The sequence below is a fragment of the Gossypium hirsutum genome, chromosome A06 (assembly GCF_007990345.1).
Source record: "Gossypium hirsutum isolate 1008001.06 chromosome A06, Gossypium_hirsutum_v2.1, whole genome shotgun sequence".
NCBI lineage: Eukaryota > Viridiplantae > Streptophyta > Magnoliopsida > Malvales > Malvaceae > Gossypium > Gossypium hirsutum.
The window spans coordinates 124,577,407-124,590,304 of NC_053429.1; the positions used below are offsets into that span (position 1 = coordinate 124,577,407).

Genomic DNA, 12,898 nt, shown 5'->3' on the forward strand with positions numbered 1-12,898 from the left:
TAACCTAAAAATGATTAGTGGTGACTCTACGTATGATATTTTCGTGTCTAGCTTGTCAGCCTCGCAAGGAAGGCATACTTTCTTTGGTAATTTGCTTTTAGTTTAGAGTCACATTTTCCCTTTGCAAGCTCCTTTCCATGGTGAAAAGGTGAGAGAATCTATAATGAGGGGAACTGAAAAGGTCTATCTAATCTAGTGAGGTTACTTTTTGCTTCAACTTCTTAGTGACTCGCCTTTTGTCAATTTCCCCCTTTTTTGTTTAAGGGATCAACACACATTTATCTTAAGAAATAGAGTATGGAGGTTTCGATCTAATGACGTGAAGGAGAAAATTAGCTCACCTTTTCACAAGTCAACCTCTAAAGGAATCCCTTTCTCTTCTCTCATCAGGATATCTAACTTTGCTCAATGACAATCAAATGTATTGAGAGGAGCAACTGTCGTGAGCTTGCAATCTAAGACTTCCCTAGTTCTTGTGTCAATAATATAGGTCTTCAAACCTTTTAGGTTTCTACCAAGTTTTTCACGCCATTGTTTTTTCTGATGACAAACGGGTTGTTTCATGAACCTTTTCAAATGTCTTTTTCTAATAGTTGTTTCAATGGCATTTTTTAGGTGAAGGTGGTCTTTTGTGGTGTACCTTCTATCTTTGTGAAATTGACACTATTAGTTTTTATGTCTGAAGTTTTTGATATAATAACATTTAAAACAAATTTTATATGCATTATGTGTCCTAAATCATTTGGTGAAAATATGTTTGAAAATTTTATCATATATTTTCAAAGCATTTTTCAAATACTTTCAAAATGCTCAAAAATATATTTTAAATGTGTTTTAATTTATTGAAATGTTTTTGGGACAATACCAAAGTGTTCTAAGGTGTTTAAAATGTTTTTAAGAGATTTTGGTATGCAAGTCTCAAGACATCACAACTTTAAAGCAAAAATCTGCTTTAGGAGCTGCCTGTCTTGAGACATGTGCAATATGTCTAGAGATAATTAGCAGATTGTCTCCAGACACACTATTCATGTCTTGAGATATGGCCTGCCAACGGCTATATAACAGTTATTTTTCTGCCAAGTCTTGAGACATGCATTGCATGGATAGTTTTTAAGCCCGAAATTAATGCTTTCAACATCTAAAAATCCATTCTCAATGGCCATAAACGTCCACAAATTTGTACCTTGATAAAAATATACTTCAAGACTCAAGAGAGAGATATCCAAGCATCAAGATCAAGAGAGAAATATTCAAATATTTATTTATTCGTTTCTCTTGTAAATATTCTCTAAGACCTTAATGTCAAATCTTTTATCATTCACATATGTTTGTATTGAGAGCTTAATTATTGTAAACACACACCTTGTTGAGGTCTCTTTGTTTACTCTCTTTCATATCACCAATTGTAAATTGAGGGGGTTAGTTGAGCCACAAAAACTAAGAAAGGTTCTGGTTTAGCCATAAAATCTAGGAGGGAATATTCTATCTAAGCCTTGTGAAAAATATAAGGATTGCAAAAGTTATACATTTTCCTTGAACTGTATCAATTCTAGTAATGAATTGGGAAATCCTTAGTGGTGGAAAGCTAAGGTAGTGGAGATAGGAAATTAGGCTAAACCACTCTAAATCAAAGTGTCCAAGCTATTCTCCCTTTCTTTTTTTTATTTTAGAATAGTTTGTGGAGATTTTTAAAATACCATTCACTCCCTCTTGAGATTTTCGGGCATAATAGGTCTTTTTGTTAATACCCTTTTTTTTATGGTTTGACTGTATTAGTGAAGGTGATGTAAGGATTCCTTCTATTAAAACTTATTGTAGGATTTGTTCTTGCAAGGAATTAAGTTGGGTGTAGCTAATAAATGGGACAAAAGATCTCCTTTCTGAGTTTCTAGATCAGTGACCTCCATAATTAGTTGTAGTGTCTTCCTTTCATCCTTAGTGAAGGGATTGTGATATTGTTGTTGCCCCAAATCCAAACCATTTTGGGGAATAAAGACTTGATTTAAGTGTAGGATGGGTTCTTACTCTTGTTGAACTTCTACTCTCCATCCAAGCAAGTTTTATTGTCCTAAGCACTTTTCTAGGATGCATGCATACAACTAGGCCCAGAGACAGTCATTATAGGTTTGCAACTCTCAATATTTTTGAATAGTAGGCATATGAGGACTCTGTTGTTCCAATAGGGTCTGAAGCGTGTAAATTATTGTACTAAAAAAATCACACAAAGTTCAATTCCCAGGGAAGAGAGGTGGATCACAAGGATTTCTTAAATACCAAGTCTTTCCTTAGTCAGAATATTCCTTCTAACGTAATTTAATAGCACAATTAAATACTACTATTATACCCTCAAATATTGAAAGAAAAATAGGACAAAAAGAACATAAGAGTTTTAACGAGGTTCGGTAAATTATACCTACGTCCTCGGGCACTAACACCAGATGATAACTTTACTATCTCCAAAATATCACAAACAAATAGAATTCCTTAAGAATTCTCAAATGGGAGAAGAGAGAAAACTAAGAGAGAAAGATTGGTTGGGATGGTGTAAATGAGAAATGGTTAGGCCTATTTATAGTTGAGGTTCAGGGACTAACTTGCAAATGGCCTAAAAAATTAGGGACTAAAATTGCAATTATCCCATTCAATTTTAAACAACTTGCCTACCATTTTTTTCTTTCGGTGCCACTTGCACCTCCCATTTTTTTGACTTTTCAACACCCCTTTTAATTTGTCTTTTCAACAATCTCCACCTTGAAGATTTGATTAGGATAATCACATCTTCACATACTTCCTTCAACTCCCCAAATTCGATAAAGCTATCTTTTGTAGTGCCTCCAAATGCGCTCTCGAGCGCCATACACCTAAAGGTGCTCAAATTCTCAGGATGTTAATCAAGTTCAAACAATGATTAAACTTGATTGTTGTTACCACCTTGGTCATCATATCTACGGGATTATCTGCTGTCGGAATCTTCTGAAGTAGAATTTTTCCTTTTTCAAAGACTTCCCGCACAAAGTGATATCTTACGTCGATATGCTTGGTTCTTGAATGATAGACTTGATTTTTCGCTAAATGAATAGCGCTCTGACTGTCACAATATAAAATTATGTGACTTTGAACAACTCCTAAGTCTTTCAACAATCCATTAAGCCAAATAGCCTCCTTAACAGCTTCTGTAACTGCCATATATTCTGCCTCTGTAGTAGACACAGCTACTGTAGACTGTAAGGTAGACTTCCAACTCACTGGGGCTTTCGCAAGAGTAAACAGATACCCCGTAGTTGAACGACCTTTATCTAAATCACCAGCAAAGTCGGAATCAACATATCCAACTACAAACTGACCAAGTGCTTCATCCTGTTCAAAAATTAAACCAACATCTACGGTTTTTCGAAGATACCGTAGAATCCATTTCACAGCTTGCCAATGTCCTTTTCCAGGATCATGCATATACCTGCTCACAACTCCAACAGCTTGTGAAATGTCAGGCCTCGTACACACCATCGCATACATCAAACTCCCAACTGCATTAGCATATGGGACTTTTGCCATATATTCTCTTTCTTCTTCAGTTTTCGGAGATAATTGAGCACTAAGTTTCAAATGAGAAGCAAGTGGGGTACTGACATGTTTTGTGTTTTCATTTACACCAAAACATTGTAATACCTTTTTCAGATATTGCTTCTGATTCAAACAAAGCTTGCTTCTCTGTCTATCTCTACTTATCTCCATGCCGAGAATCTTTTTGGCCTCACCTAGATCTTTCATCTCGAACTCTTGATTCAACTGAGCCTTCAGCTTATCTATCTCTTTTTGGCTCTTCGAAGCGATTAACATATCATCAACATACAAGAGTAGATAAATGAAAGATCCGTCATGCAGCTTCTGCAAATATACACAATTGTCATATTTGCTTCTTGTGTACTTCTGCCTTCTCATAAAGCTATCAAATCGCTTGTACCACTGCCTCGGGGATTGCTTCAATCCATACCAGCATCTGTGTATCCTTCGGGCTGAGTCATATAGATCTCCTCTTTTAACTCACCATGCAAGAAAGCCGTCTTAACATCAAGTTGAGCTAGTTCCAAATTCAACTGTGCTACCAAGGCCAACAAAATTCTAATGGAGGAATGCTTCACAACAGGGGAAAATACATCATTGTAGTCAATTCCCTCCTTCTGAGCGTAGCCTTTAGCTACCAATCTTGCCTTGTAGCGAATATCCTTCTTGCTAGGAGATCCATCTTTCTTTGCGAATACCCACTTGCATCCGATTGCCTTTTTACCTTTCGGTAATTGCGCCAACTCCCAAGTATTGTTCTTCCGGAGAGACTGCATTTCTTCATCCATGGCGCTTTTCCATTTATCACTTTCTAAGCTTTGCATTGCTTCTTGATAAGTGATAGGAATATCATCAACAACGGGAAGGGCGTAGGCCACCATATCAGTAAATCGAGCAGGTTTACGAATTTCTCTCCGTGGCTTTGCAACTGCAACTGGTTCTGGTGTACTTAGTGGTTCTTGGGTCAGAATCTCTTCAACCTCTAATTCCTCCATTGTGGCTGGAGAATTAGACTTATTAACTGGGCAAATCCCCATCTGCTCAAACTCCACCTGTTTTGGAGTACACTCCACCTGCTGTGGAGTATTGCTCGTCTGAATATCTTTATCTGCTACCTTTTTCAATGTGGCAGATTCATCAAAGGTAACATCTCTGCTACAGATCATTTTCTTTGTGCTTAAGCACCAAAGACGAAATCCCTTCACTCTAGAAGTGATTCCCATAAAGAGAGCTTTCTTTGCCCTCGGATCTAACTTTGACTCATTCACATGGTAATATGCAGTGGATCCAAACACATGTAAGGAATCATAATCTGTAGCCGGTTTTCCAGACCATACCTCCATAGGAGTTTTTCTTTCTAATGCAGATGATGGCAAACGATTAACAAGATGGCCAGCGTATGTCACAGCCTCAGCCCAAAATTGCTTGCCCAACCCAGCATTGGACAACATACATCGAACTTTCTCCAGCAATGTTCGATTCATACGCTCTGCCAATCCATTCTGCTGTGGTGTATCCCTAACTGTGAAGTGTCGAACAATACCATACTCTTGGCACACATCGAAGAACGGATCACTTTTATATTCCCCTCCATTGTCCGTCCTAAGCCGCTTGATTTTCTTGCCAGTCTGGTTTTCGATCATAGTTTTCCATTTAAGAAAAACTCTAAGCACTTCATCCTTAGTTCTCATAGTATACACCCAAACTCTTCTGGAAAAGTCATCAACAAAAGTAACAAAGTAGTGTTTTCCTCCCAATGAAGGTGTCTTGGAAGGCCTCCACACATCTGAGTGAACATATTCCAAAATACCTTTTGTATTATGGATAGCAGTATCGAATTTTACTCTCTTTTGCTTTCCCAGAACACAATGCTCGCAAAATTTTAATTTGTAAGCCTTTGCACCTTTCAACAATCCTTGCTTTGCCAGAATTTGCAAGGATTTTTCGCTGGCATGTCCCAACTTCATATGCCACAACTGCATTGAGTCCAATTCTTTGTTACCGGAAGCTGTAGCGACTGCTCCAATAACTGTACTACCTTGGTAGTAATACAAGTTATTTTTCCTGATGCCCTTCAATATCAAAAGTGCGCCAGATGTCACTTTCAAAATCCCATCTCTCATAGTAACAACTGAACCATTGGATTCCAAGGCTCCCAATGAGATGAGATTTTTCTTCAAACTGGGCACGTACCAAACATTAGTCAGAACTCTGGTTGATCCATCTTGATTCTTTAATTGGATTGAACCTATCCCAACAGTTTTACAGGCATTGTCATTGCCCATATAAACAACTCCTCCATTTAGTTCTACAAAATCAGAGAACCACTCCCGGTTAGGGGACATATGATAGGTACAACCCGAATCCAATATCCACTCATCTGAATGGAACGACGATGATGATGCAACCAGTGATAGTTCAGAGTCACTAGTATCATGCTTAGCAACACAAGCATCTACAGCAGCTTTTCCCTTATTCTTCAGCTTTGGACAATTTTTCTTCCAGTGGCCTTTCTCATGACAAAAAGCACATTCATCTTTCCCGAGTCTGGACTTTGACTTTGATCTCCCCTTTTGAGTTTTCTTCCGAGTGTATGAACGACCTCGGACTACTAAAGCTTCTGTATCTCTGATTGAGTTTTTCTGTTTGTCATTCTTTCTCTGTTCATAACTGTATAAGGCCGCACAGACTTCGCTCAGAGATATATCACTCCTGCCATGAAGTAGAGTAGTTTCTAGGAACTCAAACTCCTCAGGAAGTGACCCCAACAGCATCAAAGCCAAATCTTCATCTTTGAATGTCTCATCCATATTCAGCAAATCAGTGACTAACTGATTAAATTTGGTGATGTGATCATTCATTGTGGTACTTGGGATGTATGTGAAGCGAAACAGTCTTTTCTTCAAGTGGAGCTTATTTTGACTGTTTTTCTTCAAAAAATTTTCTTCAAGTGCCACCCACAACTTATTTGCAGAAGTCTCCTTTGAAAAAGCATACCTCTGCTCTCGAGAAAGGCATGATCGAATTGTGCCACATGCCAACCGATTGATCGCCTTCCAATCTTTCTCCTGTACATCATCTGGTTTCTCTTCATCAATGGCAATGTCTAGATCTTGCTGAAAAAGGGCATCTAGAACCTCACTTTGCCACATACCAAAATGGCCCGTGCCATCAAAGATCTCCACGGCCAATCTTGCATTTGCAATTGTCGGTCTTGTCCACATGGACGATGTTGAAGCTCCTACACCGACCGTTTTCTCCATAATCTTTCAATATACCTAAGGAAATCTTTTCTGATGTGGAAGATCAGTTTAAACTGCAACCACAGAGCATACTACGATTAACCTTCGGCTCTTGATACCACTTGTTGTTCCAATAGGGTCGGAAGCGTGTAAATTATTGTACTAAAAAAATCACACAAAGTTCAATTCCCAGGGAAGAGAGGTGGATCACAAGGATCTCTTAAATACCAAGTCTTTCCTTAGTCAGAATATTCCTTCTAACGTAATTTAATAGCACAATTAAATACTACTATTATACCCTCAAATATTGAAAGAAAAATAGAACAAAAAGAACATAAGAGTTTTAACGAGGTTCGGTAAATTATACCTACGTCCTCGGGCACTAACACCAGATGATAACTTTACTATCTCCAAAATATTACAAATAAATAGAATTCCTTAAGAATTCTCAAATGGGAGAAGAGAGAAAACTAAGAGAGAAAGATTGGTTGGGATTGTGTAAATGAGAAATGGTTAGGCCTATTTATAGTTGAGGTTTAGGGACTAACTTGCAAATGGCCTAAAAAATTAGGGACCAAAATTGCAATTATCCCATTCAACTTTAAACAACTTGCCTACCATTTTTTCTTTCGGTGCCACTTGCACCTCCCATTTTTTTTGACTTTTCAACACCCCTTTTAATTTGTCTTTTCAACAGACTCTTCACCATGGAATTTTGGTGATGAAACTTTTACGACAAATTTCCAACAATAGCCAGGACTTGAGAAGAATAACACCCACGAATTTGGTGAGCTAATTGAGGGAACCATAAGTCGTATGGTTCATCATAGACAAGAGAATCTTGGCAACTCCAACCTTTTAAGGCTTTACGAGTGGAGGGATGAAGTTATTTGGTGTTGCAATTAAGTCTATTATAGGCTTTGGAAAATATGTTATTTTTGGGGGGTGGGGGTGTAATGACATGGTTTTTTGCTCTTTTCGATAACCGATGTCAATTATTGATGCAAGGTTTGGTGGTGGAGGTTACAAATGGTTCATGCCATGGTAGTACTTAGAGCCACTAATGGTGTATTCAGATGTCTAACAAAGCATGAGCAGAGTTTTGGTAATATTGGATGGTTTACCTTCCTTGATGGAGAAAAAGGCTTTTATAAAGAGTTTGGTGCATGTTGTGGGTTCGTCAAGTACAAATTCTACCACCTTCGATGGGTTGTCAAGTCATGGAACATCCGAGTTAACTTGATGTGACCGATCAAAATATAACTTTATTCTAAAGAGTTGCTATTGAAAAGTGATGAATGGACCATTGTTGATCTTCTTGAAGATTTCCTTTAAGCTTTGATTAGTCTCCCACATTAAATCCTAAAGCAAAGTGATTATACATAAGAAGATCGCAAGGTCATTCAAATAATTTTCATAGTGGTAATGACACCATATATCTCAAAACATAGGAACATGTCAAACTTATGTTGATTCACAAACTTGATAGGACATGTTCAAAAACAGAGCAAACCTACTAACCAATCATCAAGCTCACTTATGAAAAGACGTGTTAAAACTTGAATGGGACAAACATAAACAAACGGTTCTAATACAAGTGGACATGTCCACCAACATGAATCTCCACCACAAAATTTGCATATAAAAACCAGTCACCAACAAAACACAGTTTGAAATGGAAGGCTTTTGACCTTATTACAACAACATTACAAAACCAGTAACCAAGTTGTAATAAACCATTCAATTTTATTTGAAAAGATTGGATTTGTGTACTAAACTGTAGTACTTTTGCTCTTTTGTGTGGGAGTTGTCATAATTGAGAAATGCGGGTGACCATGTCTTTATGTGAAAAATAAATAAAGCCTTATAGTGACCCAAGAGACAAATTCTTTGTTTCAATCCTTGGAATCTAGGAAAAAATCTCAAAGAGATAAGACATTAGGGATGGGAGGGTGGTCCAATTTATATGAATGATTCTCGTTAAAAAGAGTGTCTTCACCAACATCTTAAGATTAGAAGATTAGATAAGAAATTTTGGATGTGACACTATGTAAATTAAGATATTCCATCATTTATAATCTCTTTTTATATTTTGAGTAAACATTACATCTATTTAATGATTGAATTATTCGTTTAGATTGGACTTTAGATAAATGATTTTACATTTAGGGATGAGTCGACTTAATCAAGATTATCATTTATTAAATCTATATTTGCAAAGTGTCTTTTGTAGTAGACTAATTATAGGCTGGGCTATCCAACTCAAGAGGGTTTGGGCAAAACAACGAGGCCCGTTTTCTAAACGGGTCGAGCCACGAGTAAGTTTTTTTGAGAAAAAAACCTTCTACTTTTTGTTGTTGTTTTCATTGTTTTTGTTGTTGTTTTGTCACTGTTTTGGTGTCGTTCCACTATTATATTGCTATTATTTTGTTATTATTATTTGGAAATTGTATATCTCTTGTTTTATATTTTAAAGGTATTTGTTTGTTAAGTTGCACATATCTTAGTGTTATTTAAGTATAACTAATTTTTTTTAATTTATTTTCAATTTGTTGGAAAATATTTATTTTAATATTTTTAGTGCATTTGATGAATTATATTTTTAAATTTGTTTTTATATAAAAATAATAATATGAAAAAATTAATATTGCCGAGCTGGGCTAGGCTAGAATTTTAGCATTTTTATCCAGGTCGAACTTGTGCAAAATTTTAGGCTCATTTTTAGGTCAAAATCGAGCCTAAAAAATGGGTCTAAAATTCTATTAATGCTTGGCTCGAACCCAACCCAACTCGACCCATGATCACCTCTATTTTGTAAGATAAAATCATGTTGCAAGCCCACATTTATATAAACAAATATTAAAATAGAAAAATAAATATAAAATCCCTTTTAAGTAGATGGATGATCATATAGAGTAAAGAAAATGATGAGTTTCTTTGAAGAAGTGAGAGAGATTCTATTCCACAAGCACAAATTGTTGATTCCTTGTGTTCTATATGCCTATATACTAAAGTGAATAGCTCCATTACACTTGTGTTTTTACTTATTTTTTTAAGAAATAAAGTGCTTTGAGAATCATATTTCCTTTCTATAAGAAACTAAACAATTATGTAAAAATATTCAAATCAAGAAAAATAAGGAAAATTCAAGTGTTCACTTGCAAAAATCATTGATAAAAAATCGTTAAATTCTACTATTAGTTGTACTTTATGAAAGTTATGATTTCAGGGGCGTAGTTAGGGACTGGCAGTGGCCCCGTCCATCCTTAAAATAAAAATCTTTTCATTCAAATCTTTTAAAAAATTTAAATTAGTAAAGGTAAAATTACACTTTGGCCCCCTCAAAATGATAAAAATTTGCATTTAATCCTTTAAAAATTATAAATATATAGACTATTAAAATGGTGAAATTATTTTATTTTTGCTATTGTAAAAGTTACAATTTAATTTCAACCCCCCTAAAAAATTTTCTGACTTTGTACCCGTGTGATTTAATTTTTGTACTTTAACTTTACCGTTTTTAATTGTTGTACTTTTAAATTTTAAAATTTCAATTATCACCAAATAGTAACTATTAAAATTCATTAAGTTAAGTAATGTTATTTCCAAAATCTGATGTGGCAAACATATTATCATATATGTAATGCCATGCCAGCCTGTTATTTCCACATATTACTCATTAAAAATCTAGTTAATGGATTAATGAATATCATTTGCATCAAGATTGAACTTTCAGATTTTGTAAAGTATTGGGGCTTAGAATGATCCAATTGAAGAATATGGACTAAATCTACAACAGTACGCATAGTACATGACTAGTAATTGAATTTACAAACTGTTATTGTTTGGATTAGGACTAAAATTTCAAAATTCGATAAGTATAGGAACTAAAATTGACCAATTTGAAAATACATGAACTAAAATTAAGCAAATTAAAGTATGGGGACTAAATCTGCAAGTTTAATAAAGTACAAAGACTAATAGCCGAATTTAACCAAAACAAAAATATGTCAAATTGGGTATAACTTTAAGAAAATGGAAAGTTGAAAAGACCTGTTTGTTATATAAATACAAAATTCTCTTTCCCTATATAATTTCTCAAATATATAAAAAAAATCATAATCATTAATCGAGTGACAAAAAATTTGTGTTTAAGTCTTCACTTAACAATAGAGAAATTACGTCATGAATATGAACTTAAATCTCTATACATGTAGGTCATATTGTTGTCTCGATCTATTCACTATGCTACAACTTGTGTTAATAATTTGGATTAATTAATAACATTATAAAAGAATGATCAAATTATAACAAATTAAAATACATAAACTGAATTTCAAATTTTAACATATTAAAGGGATTCAATTTTGAATTTTAACATATTAAAGGGACTAAAAACCAGTTTTGTTTTCCATTTCAATTAACTGGAATATGTACATAAATGAAGAACTCACATAATAAATGTGAAATAACAATAAAAGGAAAAAAAAAAAGAAGAAGCTTTTTATATGGTGAAGAACTATTTTCATACAAGGATATCAGCCAACCTCATCAGCAACAAGTACATCAGCATGTCCCCCTGATGAATTCCCATGTTGTCGGATTCCGGTCTCCATCACCACTGGTGCAGCTTCGGAACAAGTCACCGCCGGCTCAAGCAACGATTGTCGGCAAGTCGGGCACGACGAGTGCGACAACAACCAAGTATCTATACACCTAACATGGAAACTATGGTTACATTTAGGCAACACCCGAACTTTCTCTCCATCCATGAACTCACCGAGACAAATTGGACAATCCGTAGCCTTTAAATCCATCTCAAAACCGTACACGGCTACTGGAATTTGCCGCAACGCGCTCTTTTTCAACCCGGTAGCCGCCAAGCGCGCTGCAGTCTCGTCGGGAGTCTCGAAAGCAAACCTCCGGCTACACCGTAACGCGCAACGAACGATCGAGTTTAGCCCTAGAGCACATATCAACGCACATAGCAAAGCTGCTAAGATGATGACCATGTTGGTATCGAAATTGGCTTCGTTGGTGAAAGAACTACGGGGTTTGGTGCCATTGTTGTCGAGGAGAAGCCGGTGAGGGCGGTGATAAAGCGGAGCCACCATTGCTACAACCCAAATTAAGCCACTATGAGCTGAATATAGATATATATATAATATAACCTTTTAAGCTTTGTTGATGAACATAAGCAAATAGGGTTGTTCTTCAATGAATCGAACCATAAAATTTATTGAAAGAAAATAATTCATTGATTTTCTTTTTTTTTAATTTTTGATTGTTTTGGTTTCAATTTCCTTTGAGTGGTTGAAGGGTATTAAAAGCTGAAAAACATGAAATTGATGGTGATATATAGAGCAACTGGGGGCTTATACATGAATGGTCTAATTCCGGATTTCATCCTTCTATTATATGAAAACTTAAAAGTTAGTCCCTCTGTTTTAATTTGCCGTAATTTGTTTATCCTACGAAAATTGAGAAGTTAATCCAATTGTCAATAAACATTTGAGCTCGAACTGCGGATATTTTACAATTTCTTACATAAAAATTGTTTTTTTGGTCATATACATACAAATTGTTGAACCGTTAATATTTGTAAATTTTTTACACGTAAATTGGTGAACTGTTGATTTTTAAGTTTGCGATATAATAAAAGGTGTAATAGAGTTACACCTGGTTGGACTAACTTTCCGGTTTCTGCAAAGTAATAAGAACTAAAATCAAATAAATTAAAGTAAAGGGATTAATTTATTAGTTTTTGTATATTTGAGGGATGAAATTCACAATTTATAGATATATGTGGGGGTTTTTGAGCTATGGCTTTGTCTGTCAGGATTCCTACCATGACAGAGACACGCCATTAAAAAGCATCTTTTTTTTGGTGATTTAAAGTGAAGGGGGAAAGAAGGGGGGGGGGGGTTTCAATCTTTTCATAAGTTGTATGGATGGGTGAAAGGAAAGTGTAAAAAGAAGTTAGGGTAAATATATTATTTAGTACCTCAGTTTTGCTTTGATATTCGATTCAGTACCTAAGTTTTCTCAATTTGATACGGTAATGTCTAGGGTGAGATCTTATTACAGTGGGATCT

General features: G+C 35.4%; 1 protein-coding gene across 1 annotated transcript; it reads right to left on the reverse strand.

The window, feature by feature from the left end:
- Nucleotides 1–11,191: 11,191 nt before the first annotated feature.
- Nucleotides 11,192–12,138, reverse strand: LOC107937678 (RING-H2 finger protein ATL73). Its single transcript, XM_016870621.2, has one exon. It carries the CDS (start codon nt 11,915–11,917, stop codon nt 11,342–11,344), a length of 576 nt encoding a protein of 191 aa, XP_016726110.1. The 5' UTR covers nt 11,918–12,138; the 3' UTR covers nt 11,192–11,341.
- Nucleotides 12,139–12,898: the final 760 nt, after the last annotated feature.

Bases quoted from the DNA above. Each gene is read 5' to 3' on its own strand.
- LOC107937678 (XM_016870621.2), bottom strand. From the start codon at position 11,917: ATGGTGGCTCCGCTTTATCACCGCCCTCACCGGCTTCTCCTCGACAAC.